We start from the raw sequence: 20,294 nt of genomic DNA on the forward strand, positions 1-20,294 counted from the left end.
AACTATGATGGGCCGTTTCTGGAGGGTTAACTATCGAATCAAATTCCAATCATAAATGCAGCTGTAGGCATAATTCAACTATCGTTTTACTATCATCTAACAACATAAACGACTCGTATTTGAATCGTTTCATATTTACATAATATGTGCGTGTGTACGAGATTAAGTTCGCTCTATATTGACTCACCCTTTCTTTTCTCACCACACGAGAGACTGCTTTACTCATCCCTCTGCATATAAGCAGTAAACGGCAAACATGATCATCTTAACGAAACAAATTAAAACTTTGCTCGGAGATATAACTTATGACTGTGCTTACGCTGTACATTTACAAACGTAAATGAATTTAAATTAAAGTTCGCTTTTTGCATTTGAGACTGGTTTACAGTCGTTTGTGGAACGAATTACTCCCTTCATTTATCATCGGTACATGACGCATATTAATAACATTTTATGTTGAACATCAAATGAAATATCGTGCGAGGTTGATCAGTTGTATACGGACGCGGCCGCACAGGTCGTCACATTGATGTATCAGTTTCTTAAACTACCAACTTTTTGAATTACCTATCGTATACGATACCGATTTACTGTGCTTGTCATGCATGGAACGTGGAAGTTCAGAAAGTTCTTGATTTCTTTTCCAAGGCCTTGACCCTTCTCAAACGGCAGGCGTATTTCCATGCAATGATTTCATCTGTTGCTTGTATTGCTTACATTGTCGCCTCGATTCATTACATCAGGTAACAATTTAGTGATAAGGCCAACTGACAACCGTGTTTCTTGAGTCGGCAACTGTCTTTCCGGCAGTATGGAGCTGTCTGCCGAGTCAAGCTGTTCAAAAACACATTAGTAAGTTTCCGATTTAATGAATTACTTTCGCAGCCATACAATGTAATGGATCATTTTGACAGGGTTTTCACTGCTATGTAATGGTCAACTTTCGCATGGGGTAGGTAGTAAAATCTATTACTGTGTCAGCTGTACCGCAACGTTTTACACAGTCAATTGCGTTAAAAATTACGTAAAATTTTTGGTTCCGACATGAACTACGTAACATTTGACAGTGTGAGTTTACCCCCTCCAAAATTGGTGTGCAAATTAGCGCAAAAAATTTAAATGTGCCTAGAACTCTACGTAAAATTATAAGAAATGTGTATCTTATACGAACTGCTGTCCGAACCACATTTTATCGTACGAAATACCAGTCTATGTATGATTAGTCTAAGGAGTTAACCGATAGCGGATGAGTAGCCGTTTCCAAGTCTAGATTTTTTGTCTCTGTCAACCAATTTCGTGAGGTGACCCACATCTATCAGTGTAACATTGATAAAACAACATACCTGAGCAAAGGTTTGCACATATGTTTGAACGTGCACAAATGAAAGTTTTGTCAAAGCTTCATAAGCCACAAATATGCGACTTGGATTGATTCTTCTATTCTTCTGCAATGTATCTACATTTGTTGAATTCTGAACCACCAGATGACTAAGTCATCAATTTATATGTGGTTGAATCTAATGCTAAGCATTCAGCACATCAGCAACGAATCCGTGCCATTAAACACAATGTCGAATCGAACATAACACATACGTTCAAACATATGTGCAAACCTTTGCTTGGATTCGCTCAAGTGGTGGCTTTTGGTAAAAGAAACCACGGACTGGCCACGAGTTAGCAAATTTGGTGATGAGTTGAAATGACATTTCGACTATGATTCGCTAGACTTGTTCGTGTGCAAATCGGTATAGTGTTGTATCGAGCACTACTGTCGCCATGGCCTGATGAGAAATGGTAATTTTGAACTGCATATTAAAGCAAAACGTCGAAAGCCGTATTTAAACTCTCAGATCGAAACAGTGGTCGAATGTCTTATGTTTAACATACCTGACGTATGTAAAAAATATGCATCTACTGGATTACTTCGGACGCGTATGCTGTTAACGCATGTCATGTACGTCGTACATATCCGACGTATAATCATACGGACTGCTCATAACTATTCGTGTCGCTCGTATGTTTACACGTCGTAAATGTACGACATAAATGCAGTACGTTAGCAGCATACGCGTCCGAAGTAAGACAGAGGTGAAACTGTCTGCCAGCCATTTTATACATACCTGACGCAAGTTGTTTCATCAAGGTAGACTAGTATTTCGTACGATTTAATGTGGTCCCGACACCAGTTCGTATAAGATACACATTTCGTACAATTTTACGTAGAGTTTTTCACCAACACATGTAGCCAGTAGCCTACATGATTTAGGCGTTGAAAATTTCGGTCATTCTACAAGGAACAGTTCAATTTTGTGCGCTAATTTGTCCACCAATTTTGGAGGGGGTCGAGATCAAAATTGTTTTTTTACGTAATTCTGTTCGCAATTTCCTGTCTAGATATGATTAGTCTGAGACATACATTAATCCGGTCGAAAGTATCGTTTGTAGCTTGTTTATTACCTTCATAACGACTATGCACCAAAAAAACCCTTTCGAGATCATATTAAGGGATTCGCTGAAATGTAGCGACATTTAGTGTTTCTGGAAAGTATACATTCCTGTCCGGAACAACCGTTTCTAGCATGTTATATCACAATTATACAAATTTTTGCCTCATCCCTTTTCCTTTTCGTCATATTATAACAAGACAGCAACCGTATTCGACGAAAATGTTATAACTTTTTACGGTATTGCATATACAAGTCCCCCGACACATGTTCCTTGTTTTCGACCTTCAGTTGCTTAGAGACATGAAATTGGAAGAACGACACTGTTCTTCTGACTGCTTTTGTTTCGTATGCAAACAGTACGAGAAATATGTTTGTCAATTTAGCTCGGGCACTGTATTGGTTGATACGGTTCGGATAGATGCGCTCATACAATGCAATGCAATTCAGTGTACAATGTACATGGAATGATTTATTCAAAAGACTTTGTATGCAGTTACGTTACTTATGTACACAATAAATTAAATAACTTTTCTGTCTCTTATCGTTCATTTGAAATTTTAACCAGCAATTGCATTGGAATTGATGTTTATTGAGTTGGATTGACTTGTAAAATCTAAAGAAAAGGAAAAATAAATTCGCTCATTCGATGCACATACCATTTCGTGTACGTTATGCAGGGAATAACATGCATACGGTTTGTTGATCTAACCAATTTCCGATGAAGAAAACATTGAATTTGATAATTGGAAACTTTCTTGATGTTCTTGTTTCCTCTGACGAACAGTCTCTGGTCCAATATGTTCGATAAAATGCATTTGATAAGGAGGCAAATAATTCTGCAGATATCGAAAGAAATAGAGCAGAAAAGTCGTTCGCTTATCGCATCGCACAAGGTTTTTGTTGTTTAGAATAGATGAGAGTAAAAATAACTTTTTGAAAAGACTTGATGGTCTTTTGTTCTTTTAACTGAGAAACTGTGGGATAGAAACGGCAAGCGTGTCACCGTTCAATCATTGAATCTGCTACTTCTTTTGTTCAAGTATCGCCTGGTGTTTACATACGCAATCTTTTACTTCATTTGTTTGAACATACATTTCACTATATTAGTTCATGTTAACCTGAGATTATCGCATCATGCCCGCACGTTAGTAAGCGGGCGTGACGCAGGTCCACTACTAAAAAAGTTTTTTGGGACGGCGGAGCATTTTTATTAGATATTAAATATTAAATATTAAATATTAAATATTAGATATTTGGAATCCTGACATCCATACGAGTTCAAAGAGCTATCGGACGTGACAAGCGGTTACGATTTGGCCGAGAAAATTTCCTATTTTTAGTTAGCTCAAAAATACTACTTTAGTTAGGTGGTTCCTATGGAACAGTGGATCCAGCAACTCCTAAACGTTTCTATAGATTTTCCTGAAATTTTGGCTATAGGTTAATAATGGCCCAAAAATAAGAATTTTCAAACGTTGGATACAACCCATATCTTGGGAGCTGGAGCTCTTCACGTCATACAAATGCTATATAAAGGCCAATTTGTATGTGTGTGTGTGTGTGTGTGTGTATTTTGATGTATGATAATGTGGTGAAAGGTGTGTGTTGTTTTTGGATGTTTTTCTTGTTAGAAATTACTTGGACTATTAAATTTTGGGATGACAGATGATTCCTCTGGCATTTCCTAACTTCCATCGGATTTTTTGATGGATTTGGGTTATTTTCGACATGAGTGAGGTGTTCCAAGGTTGGTTCCTAAATTTTGGGATGAGAGATGATTCCTCTGGCAGTTCCTAACTTCCATCGGATTTTTCGATGGATTTGGGTTATTTTCGACATGAGTAAGGTGTTCAAAGGTTGGTTCCTAAATTTTGGGATGACAGATGATTCCTCTGGCACTTCCTAACTTCCATCGGATTTTTCGATGATTTGGGTTATTTTCGACATGAGTAAGGTGTTCAAAGGTTGGTTCCTAAATTTTGGGATGACAGATGATTCCTCTGGCACTTCCTAACTTCCATCGGATTTTTCGATGGATTTGGGTTATTTTCGACATGAGTGAGGTGTTCCAAGGTTGGTTCCTAAATTTTGGGATGAGAGATGATTCCTCTGGCAGTTCCTAACTTCCATCGGATTTTTGACTGATTTTGGTTATTTTCGACATGAGTGAGGTGTTCGGAGGTTGGTTCCTAAATTTTGGGATAACAGATGATTCCTGTGGCACTTCCTTACTTCCATCGGATTTGTAAAGTTTTCTTTCAAAAATTTTTTGTTGATAAAACTTTTGCGTACGACGCACAATGCGTCATTTTTACTTTCTTAGGACTTGCGTCACGTTTACCATTTAAGGGTTTTTTGACTAATATTATTTCCGTCAATGTTGTAACAGATTTCTGTACATGACATTTCTGCCATGAAACAGACATGTTGTTTTGCGGTACAGCCACTTTTAACAGCCACTTTAACAGAAATGTGTGGCTGTCACCTTTGTTGGGTGACAAGTTGTAAAAATCTGTTTAATATGTAGAAGTACCACTTAGGTGACAGTGACCGTGATGACTTAGGCGGAGGCTCAGACTAAGATCTTAAAATAAATATTTTGTATTTTTGGTTAAACGTCGTATTTCGTCCAGCCTCTAGGAACTGATATCTCACACTTTCTCTTGATCCAGAAAATATCTCAAAAAGATGGAGTACTCGTCATCCTTAGGTTCTGAAACTAAGAAGATAATTGAGCTTTAGAAGTGATTCAATTCTAGCAACTGACCTCTGGACATCTCAATCTTTCACTAAGTCTAGGAGATAGTTAAAAAAAAACGAAGTAAGCCTTTCTCATGTAGTTCTAGCATTGGGAAGAAGATGAACTCTTTGCAGTGACGGAATTCTAGGAACTGACTTCTAGACATCTCAGTTTTTCCCTAAGTCCAGAAAGGAAGTTCAAAAAATACCGAGGGAAGCCTTTCTCATCCTAGAGTTCCAACACTGAGAAGGAGATGGACCAATTGAAGTGACGGAATTCTAGGAACTGACTTCTAGACATCTCACTTTTTCCCTAAGTCCAGAAAGGAAGTTCAAAAAAACCAAAGGAAGCCTTTCTCATCTTAGAGTTCTAGCATTGGGAAGCATTGGACCCTTTGGAGTGACGGAATTCTAGCAACTGACCTATAAATTGATTCAAGTCTTCGCGATATCAGCCTAAACACTCTACCAATATCCAGTACAAATTTTGCACCGCAGGTCAATGTACGTAACATGTGTCTTGTTGTTCTTCATAATGGTAGAGAGAGTGCCATACATTGGCTACATTTCATCTCTACGAAATCAGACCGTAATCCAACTGATGACCATCAAAGCGCTCTGTGCTTGAGGCATCCTCTTTCTATCGATTTTTCCTAAATTTAAGGTCCGCACATGCAACGGATAAAAGATAATACAAGCCAGCAGTAAGGTTTCGGAACGGAAAGCAATTTTGAATTATTGTCTGTGTTGTTTTGCAAAACTGCTCTTTTCGTTTATGTCCCCGAGCTATTTTACAATTTTACCATTCTAAATGACTGCGGACGCAAAAAAAAGGAAAATGGAAAAACATTAATCGAAATAAAACCGAAATTTATTTTCCATTTCAGAACTGGTGTATTCTCTTGCATCTGGTGATACACTATTTGATGTTGGCAAATTATTTCTGGATGTTCTGCGAAGGACTTCATCTGCATCTTGTGTTGGTTGTGGTATGATTTTTATATGCTTTATCCCACCGCAGACCGGCTCTCAAACGTTCGGTTAACGTAATTGTTTGTTCTATGTAATTAGGTGTTCGTTAAGGATTCCGTTGCAATGAAATGGTTTATTTTCATTGGCTGGTTTGCACCGATAATTGTGGTTGCCATTTATGCATTCGCTCGGGAGTATTATTCGTCGCTCACCACACAGTACGTCTATATTCTCAGCTGCAAGCAGGGCCTATTTTCGCGAATTCTCGTTCTTGAAAATTATCGAAATCTCTAAAATTTTTAGAGTTTCTTGAAAATCATAAAATATCTCACGCAAAGCGAAGGATGTAGTTGAAATCGTCATAGAACGAGTTAGAAATAGACGTCATGCGTGACATACTTTATGAACGATGTCTTGTGAAAATACCTGAAAATAGGCCCTTGCTGCACCATACAATTGAGCTGGAGTTAATGGTCCTATTTTTTGTTCAATAGTTGTTGGATGGATGAAGGCAGTTTTATGTGGATATTGAAAGTTCCTGTGCTCATATCACTGTTGGCATCAATCGGTAATTACCTTGACATACATTAATAGCTTGTTTTTCTCCACGACTCTTCATTGTGAGAGACATGGGAGATTACACTGGACGCTGCGAAAGTAGGTCATTACACGAGGTAACAATGTTGTGATAAAAGCGTACTCACTCGTGTGTTTTTTGAACAACAAACTTCGGAAACTGAATTTATGACAGGTGTAGAGTTTGCATGTCCGAGCCGAAGCCGAGTGGTTCAACTACATTTGTCGAAAAACAGCTACCGAAGGAAGTTGCTCGAAAAAACATTAGGGTGGGTTTTCGAGTATCACAAAGTGGTTTTCCAATTAATGACGGGCCTAGCAGACATCAAAAATGTCCATTGGTCAAAGTGACGTTTTAAACGTCAAACCAAAGTTTGTATTTGACAAAATCATTTATTTCTCTTTAACTCTATTTCACTGATGCAATTGAGGAAAAACAAGCGATTTTGTGATTATTTAGCATGAAAATTTTGATTTGACGTTTAAAACGTCACTTTGACAAATGTAATATGCAGACTTTTGATACCAACTGTCACAAATGTATTTTGGTCAGAGAAATGATAAGTTGGTACGCCTGTGGCGAGGTAGAAGGAACATGTAAATGACAGTTGACTACTATGGAAGAGAATTGAACCAATTTTGTATGTAATTCTCTCACATTCTCTACCATAGTAGTCAACTGTTGGTCACATGTTCCTTATATCTCGCCACAGGCGTACCAACTTATCATTTCTCTGATTCCGGTTTATTTCCGGCCTCATGCGAAAGTGAACGAACGAAAACGAACCGAAAACATTCCGTTATGAAATGGTTCGTTTTCGCATGTGGCAAAGTGCTGCGTAATGGTCATCTTTCGCATGTGACAGGAAGTAAAATTGGTTTTGTCGATGTTTGCACATCGATACAAATACTTAGCGGTGACTGTTTGCGAAGACCAATTTTTTTAACTGTTAAACGTCACGCAAACAATTTCATTCCTTATTTAGTGTTCCTTGTGAATGTTGTACGAGTATTGTGCAACAAACTACATCCCGGCACCGCACAACTAGCTCCAATGGCCTTGCAGAAAGCACTGCGAGCTACACTAATTTTGGTAAGTTCATTGAATTTTATGGCGATAATCAAAAACGACGTCCATGCTTTTCACTCCCGTCCACCTCCACCTTTTTCCAATTTACTTCACATGAAGTGTTCATTCTCCCAAAACCTCACCAAAAGTTGAAAGTCCTTTGTGAAAATTCCCTCCTCTCCATCTCTCACAACTTTTAATTCCACATCCCATGTTATGTGTGTAAACCGCACCAACCGCCCGACGAAAATATAACAATAAAACCGTGGACCGTATAACATTCAAACACTTTTAACAGGTACCGCTGTTCGGGCTCCATTACATTCTACTTCCTTTTCGACCGGAGGCTGGTAGTTCATTAGATAAAATTTATCAAATAACATCGGCAGCCCTCATAAGTTTACAGGTTGGTTGGTTATTTGATTGTTACATTCATCCCACAAAATGTTCATTGCGTTTCATGGTTTAAACAAACACACTTCACACATAGTAGAGAGTGGAAGGGTCTATCACTTTTGCGGTGGAATAAAAAAAAAATATTTTTTGTGACTTAGGTTGATATGAAGGGTCTATGCGTCTGGGAATAAAGGTTATAGATGAAAGAATGGACAGAATAACCTTTTATGAACGGCTAATCATCTGTTATTGACAGTGACGGGAACAATGAACGATGATCTCTAGCTGGGGAGGGATTACGGCGTCAATTCTCTTTTCTCAATTCTGCCTGATAGAGTGCGAGTGCGATTCACTATTTCACTGAAAGATGTCGCTGCAACAAGTCCAATGTCAACAGAAAAGTAATAAGTTTTTTACTCGATGGTCAAATAACTGTTCCGGAGTCCTGATATCCTGATGTCCTGATGTGCTACACGAAGGCATTTCTATCAGGGAGAATTGAGAAAAGATAATTGATGCCGTAACCTTCTCCTGGGTCATTCCTATTGTTTGTTGATTTGTTAAAAATCTGTTTATTACACTTTCAAGGTCATCGGTCGATTTACCATACCTAGTAATCTCTAGTTTCATTGTGAACCGGTGGACATTGCCTACCATTTACAGAAATAAAAACGATGGAAATTGCTCTCTCTCTCTCTATCTCTCTCTCTTTCATTGTTGTAGCGTAAACGATGAGTAAACGAAATGAAGTGCGGGTAAAGCTTTACAGACCTTTTAAGTTCGAAAAAGACTAGATTGTCTGCAGGGATGAGTTGACAGCTGACATCTGTAATCCGTTCGCTTTTGATCATTTTTCACTTTTTATAGGTCTGTTCCAAGCCCATTACGAATTGTCAAATTACTGCCAAGTTACATCCATACTATGGATTCCATAGAGACATAACCTCAACAATATTTATACGAAAACCGATCTATGTAAATGAAACAGTGTTAATAATTAAAAGCGAACCGATTACAGCTGTCAGCTGACAATTCATTCCTCCAGAATATATAGTCTCTTTTCGAACTTAAAAGGTCTGTAAAGCCTCGGCACACTTAAGCTGCTCAGCTCTCTGTTCACGTGACAGCAATGAAACTGTAAAGCAGGTATGGTCTATTGTCCGCCCGAAGGACATAAAAATTTGATTTTCGTACTTAGACGCACTCATTTTCATATTATTTTGACATAAAATGTGAGTGCGTTTAAGATGAAATCGCCGATCGACCATACCTGTTCTAGACTTTCATTGCGTGACAGTTCGTTCAAGCAATAGAAAAGAGGCAGAGTTTTCATTGTTTAAATAAACTGTCGGATAATCGGATAATTAAGTGTCCACTTCAGAGAGATGCTAATATGACGACTGGGTCGTTTCGACGGATACAGGGAATATGTCGAATGACAGTTGGGTTTTTGAGAGAGAATTCAATACATTTTCTCTCAACCAATTTCAAAAACATTCGACATATTCCCTCTATCCGTCGAAACGACCCAGCCGTCATATTAGCATCTCTCTGGTCCACTCCACTCAACAAAAAGTACCCCGTGAGAGAGCAAGCTGTCAAATAAACAAAGACAAAAATTGAAAAAATTCAATTTTGTCTCTCACACGGACTTCTTTTTTCGTAAGAGGAAACTAAGCATTAAACGGCGTAAGTGTGCCGAGCCATTTATGTTTGATTTCCTTTTACGCCGTTTACGCTGCGGTTGCACTCCGTTTACTCTTTAAGCAATAAAAAAGAGGCGTGGTTTAAAAAAACGGAGCGTAAACGGCGTAAGAGGAAATCAATCATTAAGTTTGGTTTCCACTCAACAAGTAAGTAAGTAATTGGTAAGTGGAAATCAAGCCTTAGCTCTAGACACGATAATGCTTGATTCACACTTACAACGTTTTGCCTCCGTTTGGCTAAGCCACGCCTCTTTTTATTTGTTTAAACAGTAAACGGCGAGAAAACGGAGTAAGTGGAAATCAAGGCTCAAGCGTTAATCGCACTACACTCCGTTTACTCACCGTTTTCAAAACAACAATGACATTGTCATTGTTGTAGCGTAAACGGTGAGTATAGTTCGATTTACCCTTTAAAGTTCACTTTGCTAAACTGTCAACTTCTGGGCCACTTGGATTTGAAGAGAAAATTTGGCAATTTTAACAAATTAGATTTTCCTTGTAAAATGTCTTTAAGCGGTCCAGAAGTTGTCAGTTCCGCGGAGCGGTCCATCAATTGGGCAATTCCCTTGTCATGAATAGAACGAGAATACAGAAGACCAGTGAATACAATAATGTCCACCACCAATGTTTTGTTACTGCCAATTAAAGTCAAGTTACATTGAAATACATTTTCCGCTCGTTGAAGTCGACAAACATTAAGTTAACATTCACAACCATTATCTCTCTCTCATATTTCATTGTCATCATTCCTGCAATACAAAAATTTTCCATTTTTTCATATTTTCCCATTTGTTCGAACAGGGAGTGTGTGTATCGTGCTTGTTTTGCTTTGTAAATCACGATGTAATGTACGAGATACGGAACTGTTGTGTGCGATTGTTTCCGAGACTATTGAAACCGATTCATGTTACCAAACATGACGCGCCACCTGGATCACAGACAAGGGATATTATTGTGTAATTAAGATGAGTCGGCACACAGATGCGAATTTAAGCGATGGATGCGGTGGTTATTCAATTTTGGAGACTGTGTTTTGTTCGAATATGCATTGTAATTGTGTAAGCCATAATATAGATAAACTCCTACTCTCGGTGGTAATATTGATGGTTTAGAGATATAAATGTTCGAGCGGAGGGTAAATATAATGTTTGAATACGTGATGTGGTTATTGGGATTTAATTTCCAAATTTTATGCAAGCTTCATGTTAACACAAACGGGCTGTACGAATCAATGTAACATTCACATTTTTTATGTTTATCTGTACGTACTACACACACAAATTATACTAAATTTAAGGGTATACAGCCGAGTGTCACAAATATCAGCTTTTGCGTGACATACTGTTTGAACATTATTTCCTAATTAAAAAATAGCTTTTCATTCGACGTATGCCTTCTCTTCTCTTAAGAACTTACTACAAAGCATTTACATTCTCATAACTATCTTAGTCAATAGGCAAAACAAAGGTTTTTATTGCCCACCCTATGCGAAAGTGGATCATTACATGGTACTATTCCCGCTTTGAAAATGATCCATTACATGAAGGATTTACTTTGTCGGTTTACTTTACGTGAATTTCGTTGTGATAATCCACTTCCGCATGGGCAACAAACCAGAATACATTGGATAGCTGCTACGCTATTCATTAATTGGAAAACAAATGTGTGTTCATCGTAAACTCTTTTTCGACAACTGTAGTTGAATAACTCGCCTTCGGCTCGGAAATACAAATTCTTCACGTCTCGAGAAGACCAGGGTGACGATTCTCGTATTTTCGTAATTTTAAATATTCGAAATTTGACAGTTCCGTCTGTAAAATCCCATCACAACTGTCAAGTTACGACCGGCATGAGAATCTACGCTCAGGAACCGAACCTTGATGCGCAAAAAATTGACCAAGTACAATGAATAAACAGTACAAAAAACCCTTTAACGGTAAACGTGACGCAAGTCCTTTATCTTACTTGCAAAATAACTGATATCGCTGAGGGTGACGCATTGTGCACCAGTCGGCAACATCAAAAATCCGTTGGTAAGTTAGGAAGTGCCAGAGGAATCATCTGTCATCCCAAAATCTAGAAACCAAATAACTCAAATCCATCAAACAATCCGATGGAAGTTAGGAAGTGCCAAAGGAATCATCAGTCATCCCAAAACTTAGGAACCAACATTTGAACACCTCACTTATTTCGAAAATAACTTAAATCCATCGAAAAATCCGATGGAAATAAGGAAGTCCCAGAGGAATCATCTCTCATCTCACAATTTGGAGAGCTCCAGTTCCCAAGATATGGGTTTTTCCAACTTTTGAAAATTCCATTGTTTCTTTTGGGCCATTATTAGCATATAGCCAAAATTTAAGGAAAAATCTATTGAATCGTTTAAGAGTTGCTGGATCCACTTCTCCATAGGAACTGACTAACTAACGTAGCCAATTTGAGTTATCTGAAAATACGAAATTTTGCTTATTTTCATACAAAACCCAAGATTTCGAAATTCAATATCTCAGCCAAACCGTAATCCACTTTTACGTGTGGTAGCTCGTTCTACTCGTATGGATGCCTAGATTCCAAGTGAAAGTTTTTTTTTTTCAAATATATTGTGGAGGAAACGCCATCGATACAAACACCATATCCTTTCTTCGTTGAAAACACAAATAAATTATAGGATAGGATAAGATGGGCAGGAAAGCTGATGCTTTCCAAGCACCTAAGCCGCCAATGGACCTGTTGTGCATTTTCCATATTTTCGAGAGATTTTACAATTGTGAATTATAAATCGTATGATTCATCTATTAGAACATAGGTGTCGCTAGTAGTTGACATTTTAAAATCACGATTGTGACTTACGCATGACGTAACAAGAACTGTGTTCAGCTTTTTTGGTGTTTGGTCGATAGAGCTGACTAGTGATAACTAACAGCATAGTCTAATCATTTACGATTAGGAACCCTATGAATTATGTCTGACACGGGAGTCGAACTCGCGACATATAGGGCGTGAGGCCATCGCTCTACCGATTGAGCTACTGGGACGGTTCTGGAAGTAAATTATAGTCAACCATTTCAACAAAGGTGTCATTAGCATCGAACTTGTGTGCTCGGCCTCCACAGTATATTTACCTTGTTTTTTTTTTCAAACCTTCATAGATCCAAGCTCTCATTTGCGACTTGAGTTTTGACTCTTCTATAGATACGAAGTGCAATGTACCAATATATCTGTTGAATTATTAACCAACAGATGACTAAGCCATCATTATAGTTCATTATAGTTCAACATCAACAACGAATCCGTGCTATTAAGACAGGCACATTGTCTTGGACTTGTCTGGGAATGCTTGAACTTATGAAGGTTTGAAAAAACTTTCAAATGTCCACATATATACGTATGTGCAAATCCTTGCTTTGATCGCTATGTGGTAGCTTTACCGTAGGAATGCGAATGGCCACGAGTTGGCAAGTTTGGTGATGAGTTCAAATTACATTTCAACTATGATTCGCTAGACTTTCTCGTGAGTGAATCGGTATAGTGTTCGATAGAGCACTGTATCGAGTACCCAAGTCGCCATGGCCTGATGATAAATGGTATTTTTGAACTGCATATTAATGCAAAACATCCAACGACGAACTTCATTTTCTCTCAGATCGAAACAGTGGTCGAATAAGACATCAGCAACAAAAAATTTAATTTCTTTCTGCGTTACTTACAACCCTTTTCTTGATAGCACCTGACTGAAACAACTTTTTCTCAACACTTCAATTACCGAACGTCTTCTCATTTTTTACCAAAAGCCAAGCGAAGTATCAATATTCATTGAACGGGACTACCTATCTATATAGATACCGGATTATTTAATTTTAAAACAAAAACTGCAAATTTAAGCGAGCTTTCAGTTTTCCTTTCGTTTTACCATTTTTGATGCAGTAACGTTTCCTTGCATTGAGAGTTTACCATAAAGTTAAAATTTCCACTGGAAAATTTATGCAAGAAAAACAGTGAATCATAATAGCAACAATTCGAGTGGAAAATGGGTTTTTCGCATTATTTCCACAAAGAATGCATTTTACATTTTAATGAGTAGTTGATTAACGAACAGAGAATTTTACACATTCACAAGGCGCTACGACGTGCTTCCCATTCCAAACATTGAACTTAAAATTATACAAAAGTTGGGTAGCCATAAGTCATTTGAAGATATGCTTGAGATATAACATTTTCCTGGAATGTTTCTGAATAAAAGAAGAAACATCACAAAAGATACACCAGCTGCACTGTAAATGCAATGTTTTACGACGGTGGAATTGCAATAATTCATGAAATTCAATCTGAGATTAACTATCGTAACAGACGTGGACCGTAATTTAATATCTCGAATCCATACTTGAACTTAGCGTTGAAAAAACCAAACAAATAGTTTTGATTCGGCTTTCGTCCGTTTCAATTCCATTCTTTCAGGACATAAACTGATCTCATCATAAGAATACGATTTTGGTGGGTTTCCAATTCCACACGTACATGTAAGTGAAACGACACTCTTTCTTTACGCTTGTTTTGTTGACAACATTTAGAACGATGTGGAACTTTCGAGTGGTCATTTGAAGGCTGTATTTTTTACGTTGCAATTCACGCCGTAAGTGTGCCTAAAATTTGAATTTAAAGTGAACGATTTGATGAAAAAGTGAACCGAAAAATACATTTCAACGCTTCATTGTATGAAAATGACGCAATTTCCATTTTGTATTTCGACCGCACTTATGATGTGAATTAAAACTGTAGAATGCAAACCAATTGCAAATTTAAATTGAGTTGAGTCCATTTTCTTGCTAGCATTTTTTGGTCAATTTTTTGTTGATAAAACTTTTGCGTACAGAATGTGTCACCCTCAGCGATATCAGTTGTTTTGTAAGTGGGACTGGTGTCACTTTCACCCTTTAGGGTTTTTTGATTGCTACGATGATTTATCGAAATCGAAAAATTTTGACAGACAGATTTGTATGAAAATTCAACACAGCAACGAGAAAACAGTTGGATTCTCAATCGCCTAAAACCACTTACAGTGGAGGTGTGAAGCAAGTTCTTTTATCCACTTACAAAAGAACTGATATCGGTGGGGGTGACGCTTACAGCTTGGATGATTCGGCTATTTTCCGTTTTTCCTTTGTTTCAGGACGCATTTTTCACTATTTTAACAATTTTCTTAACAGTACCTCAACATCTGCCACTTGTGACGCAATTATTTTTTGTACAATTTTTTCGGAAAAACTTTTGCTTTTCTTTTTGCGAGTCGAAGCTGTAAGCGTCACCCACACCGATATCAGTTCTTTTGTAAGTGGATAAAAGGACTTGCGTCACACCTCCACTGTAAGTGGTTTTGGGCGATGTCAGTTCTTTTTGTAAGAAGATTTTTTTAAGAATTTGCAAAGCAGCGACTTTTTTTGGAAAACACTCAAACGCACGTCGACTAGAATGTGAAACTCCATAACTTTGTCTTTTCTATCATAGCTCAAAAATTATAAGCTTTTATGAAAATTCCTTCAAATCAGTTTCTGACAATTACGTCCTTAACATACCCTGAATCCACCGGTCAAAAGTTTCGTTGTAACAAAGTGACAAAGGTTGGTAAAATTCATCAATTTCAAAACGTATGAAATTTTATTTCTTCAAACCAATTTCCAAGTTTTGAAATTTAATATCTCTGCCAAATCTTAACCTTATGCGGCGTGTGATAGCTCGTTGAACTCGTATGGACGAAGATTGCGAATAAAATACTTTGGGAGTGGTAAGAGCAAAGGGGGAAGGTCAAAATGTTCCTCAGTACTGCGGAAAAAATTTGTTTCAAATTTTTTAGTGTGAACGGACTTGCGTCACGGCCCTTCACTAACGTAGGGCCATGAACAGTCCTGTCGTCTGTCAGAATTTTCTCCATAAATTTTTTCGACTGTACTTAAGTAAGACTAATTAGTCTAGATATCTAGACAGGAATTTCAAGTTTCTTCCAAAAAGAAAGAAGATTCTCTGGACCATCCTGAATGCAGTCGGGGGTCCAACGTTTTAAAATAACATGTTTTTTCATTCACAAAATTTAATTCTTCAACCTATTTCCACTTTTTTAGCCATCCATGTCCGTGTCCGTGGTTTTACTTTTAAAAAAAATTAGATTAAAATTTAAGAAATTTTTATGTGAAAGTTATTGATGTAGAATAGATCTAATAAGCAGCATTCACGAACTCTGGTAAACTTTAAGAAAAACACTCTAAATGTGGATATGAATTTGGTGAATATTGATTTGCAACAACACTCTAGATGTTAAGTGATGACTTAGTGGTTAACGAAAAATTTTAACAAAACTTTTCTTATAAATGTTAATCTCTGAGATATTTGAATAAAATGAATGTTAATGAAGATGACAAAATGCAAAATGGATTCGTTTCATTTAGAATGAGCTGTAGACGCATGACATATGAGTTTGTCTTTGACTGATTTATCGTTAGGACAATAACATCGAATCTAGTACTTTGATTTAATTATTTTGGACAGGTTCAAATAACAGTACATTACTACTGTGAAGTATATATGTGGAACGTCTACATATACGAGTGCTTGTTCGAGTATTAGTGAGAGTCTATGATATTTTCTTATATCAGGTATTTTATCCTAAATCGACATTAGAGGTGTGCGATGGATAAAGGATCGAGACTGATCGGTCCACAAAAATTGTTAATATCCCTAGATGTCAAAAATAGAATTTTAAAATTTTAAAAAATTCATTTACAACTTGCGACAAATCATAGAAGCTAAATCAGTCAAAACACTCAAAGAGTAAAAGTGACGCAAGTCCTTGGACATACTTCCAAAACAACTGATATCGCTGTAGGTGACGCAATCTGCGCTTGTACGCAAAAATTGTCAAAGCAAAAATTTAACCAAAAAAATTCTAGAAAAAAAAATTTAACACAAATTTTTGCGACACAAGCGCAGAATGCGTCATCTACAGCGATATCAGTTGTTTTGGAAGTATGCCCAAGGACTTGCGTCACTTTTACTCTTTGAGTGTTTTTGACTGATTTAGCCATTCGACAAAATTTTTCAGAATTTTTTTTTCTGTTGCATTGGACTTCAATTAGTAGAATAGGACTGATACAGCTAACAGAAATCTCAAAGACATTTTTTGGTAGATGTCGAAATAGGTTAGAGGCCGAAAACTCGAAAATTTAGCTTCTATGATTTGTCGAAAGTGAATTTTCCTAAATTTTTAAAATCGATTTTTGACATCTAGGGACTTTGCTAGGGACGATAACAATTTTTTGTGGACTACGCCAGTCTCGATCCTTTATCCATCGAACACCCCTGTTGTCTTACATAAGACCATGTCTAGCGTTTTCCTATTGGAATGAGGAAAAAACGACTGTAAAAAAACCAAAGAGACATTTTACCCGTCCTTGCAAAACTAGAAATTTCGTCCATTGGTTTCTTCCAAGGTAAAATGAAATGTCAAACCGTCATCCATAGAGCCATAACCTCAACTATTAACAATTGTCAAAATAACAAAAGAAAAATAAGTTGTGGTTATGGTCCTATGTCGGCTTAACAGTTGCTTGGAAGAAACCTATTATGCCTGCGATGTAAATTTAATGGCTTAAAATACGTAAGCCCAAACGCGCTGAATTAACTTAAAACGACTGTAAACAGAAGCAAAACCATCAACGGCATAGATTAAGAGATAATACAACAGAAAATAGTCAAACATCTGCATTATGCAATATACCTTCTTCATTATGAATGCCGATGGCGACAAGTTACCAGGCGAATATACTCTTCAGAGACGTATAAACACCTGTTATCGACGCAAACGACAAAAACAAACTCATCGAATCAACAAAGAAAGAAAAAGATTCTGTGGAAAGAGCCAAACCAAATCAAAACTATCTGCCGTGAAGTAACAGTTTTCACGTTGACATTTTTGATGTTGTCATTCTTGACGTTGTCATTTTTGACATCTACAAAATTTCGTTATAACTTCAATTGAAAACGTGAACTTTACACAAAACTTGTCTTCAAACAATTAATTTTGAACAATATTACAGTGTTATTGCAAATATTACAATAAGGCTACTATAACACTGAAAGTTTTGTGTGAAGTTCACGTTTTCAAATAAGGTTATGACGAAATTTTTCAGATGTCAAAAATGGCAACGTCAAAAATGTCAATGTCAAAACTGTCACTTCACGGCAGAAAGTTTTGATGTGGTTTGGTTCTTAGAGCAAGTAAGCAAGTAAGTCACACTTTAACAAAAGAAGTAAGAGATTTTCGGCTGATATAAAGCCATACGCTTGACATTTCTAAATTGTTTGAAGTGAAGTGCTTTATCTTCTGTTCATGGAAAGTTGTGTAAAGGTATTATCGTTACTCGTTGCTAACACTGTCATTTTGTCATTGGAACATTAACGCCAGGTATACACATAATTCATCAAGTCGGATTTTTTCTTCGCTTGTTTCCAAGAAAGATACCAAGAGTCTCCTTTAAAATGCAAAATAAATTTCAGTCAAAGTGAACCAAAAAAATGGTTTTTCCTGTTTTTATTGCTCCACAGGCTTTTCAAATAAAATACATTTTCTGGAGGCCTGCAAGTAATTTACGAACAAAAAAAATATATACCAGAGGAAATCAATATCAGGCTAATATAAAATTGATAGTCAATTTAATCTCAGCAACATTGTGATGATGTGTAATAGCTGGGGTCGACCGGTCGGCAGATGGAAGTTAAAAATGTGTTTGAAATATTTTTTTTTTCTTGTTTTTTTACAAAGAAAAAATGCGAAAATAATGTTGTTATTGGTTCCGTTTTAATATAGTTATGCGTCAATATAACATGGCGACAACCCATGTTCACGTCCCACATCAATCAACCTCAGTCAATACTTTGTTCGCATTTTGTTTTGTATTTATTTTATTTCCCCCTTTCATTAAATTTTTGCGTTTTTTTTATGAAAATATTTTCATGCTTGTTTGAGTGGTAGCATCAGCAAAAGCTCTGTGGTTTCAGTATTTAATAAAAATAAATTAATTTTAAGTGGTCGTCATGTTGTGAAGTGAACTTATTTTTAGTCACAATTAAATTCCACAGGCTGCAGGTCGATAAAAAGCATCAAGTTCAATTAAAGTTATTTGTTCACCGAGGGGAGAAAATAGGAAATTCCAACAAGAGCGATGTTCTATATCTACCAGGGGCGAACACAACGTTTTTCATGCGTGCATGTTGTGTTTTCCAGTTTTTCTCCACGAAACGAAAACATCGATTCGCCATACCATTTTCAAAAACACAAACAAAGTGACAGTTTGAATGAGAAAAGTTCCATTTTCTCCCCACGGTCGTGAGGGAGAGAAAGTGCTGCAATTTTCTTACTGGAAATGTCATACGACCATGTCGTCAAGAAAACGCAATTTTCTCATGGAGAAAATTAAGAAAAACACAATGCGCCAATGCGCGCATGACATAGTACATTTTCCAAGACATTTTGTTACGAGTGATGAAGAGTTGCGGAGCCAAGAAGGACAAGCTTACGACGTGTACTTGAAAACTGAAATGAGACAAATCCACAACAACGCAAGCCAGAAATCACTATACACTGACTACAGCGTCTTCAGCCGTTTCAACAACAAAACATGCACACTTGATCGCGGCCGGAAATAGTCATTTGTGTACCTGTTTTGGACGATTGATTTTAGGCAATTTCGCGGATTGTAGGCCGAACGAAGTGAGGTCTACAAGCGAAAGTGCCTTAAATCAACCGTCCCAAACAGGTGCACATGTGAGTTTTCATGCAGAGGGCCGGAAACCCGAGAAAATTCGAAAAATTGCCCTCATTTTCGGCCCCGAAGCATGAAAAATATATATGAAAATCAATGTTCTGTGGTGGACGGATGAAAAAGCAGAAAAAGCTCGAACATTGAATCAGCGTAAAAACTACGAATTGTGATGTGGTCTTCATGAACTAATAGTACATTACTGCTATAAGGCTGTATGTAAGAGACGTGTACGTATACGAGCGCTTTCGCTTGCTAAGTATCGCGCACGTGCTAAAACTGATGTAAGTTTTTTTTCCAAAACTTCATAAGTCGCACGTATACATGTAACGTGGGTGATTCTTTTATAGAAAGTGGTGCAATCGTGCAATGTATCCACATCGCTGAATTTGTTTCATTTCAATTATGATTCGCTAGACTTATTCGTGTGCAAATCGGTATAGTGTTCGATAGAGCACTGTATCGAGTACCACTCTCGCCATGGCCTGATGAGAAATGGTATTTCTGAACTGCATTTTAATGCAAAACGTTGAAAGACGTATTCAATTTTCTCATAGATCGAAACAGTCAGTGTTCGAAATGT

At 37.2% G+C, this 20,294-nt stretch overlaps 1 protein-coding gene across 1 annotated transcript in view; it reads left to right on the forward strand.

The window, feature by feature from the left end:
* The window catches only part of LOC119075887 (calcitonin gene-related peptide type 1 receptor), a 43,438-nt gene extending 30,594 nt beyond the window's left edge, over nt 1-12,844 (forward strand). The window contains exons 6-11 of the mRNA XM_037182456.1: nt 6,074-6,175; nt 6,258-6,376; nt 6,653-6,726; nt 7,721-7,827; nt 8,102-8,209; nt 10,707-12,844. Coding sequence (XP_037038351.1) covers nt 6,074-6,175; nt 6,258-6,376; nt 6,653-6,726; nt 7,721-7,827; nt 8,102-8,209; nt 10,707-10,865 — 669 coding nt within the window. The 3' untranslated portion in view covers nt 10,866-12,844. The remainder of the gene's footprint in view (nt 1-6,073; nt 6,176-6,257; nt 6,377-6,652; nt 6,727-7,720; nt 7,828-8,101; nt 8,210-10,706) is intronic.
* Nucleotides 12,845-20,294: the final 7,450 nt, after the last annotated feature.

Source organism: Bradysia coprophila, unplaced genomic scaffold, assembly GCF_014529535.1.
Source record: "Bradysia coprophila strain Holo2 unplaced genomic scaffold, BU_Bcop_v1 contig_232, whole genome shotgun sequence".
Classification (NCBI taxonomy): domain Eukaryota; kingdom Metazoa; phylum Arthropoda; class Insecta; order Diptera; family Sciaridae; genus Bradysia; species Bradysia coprophila.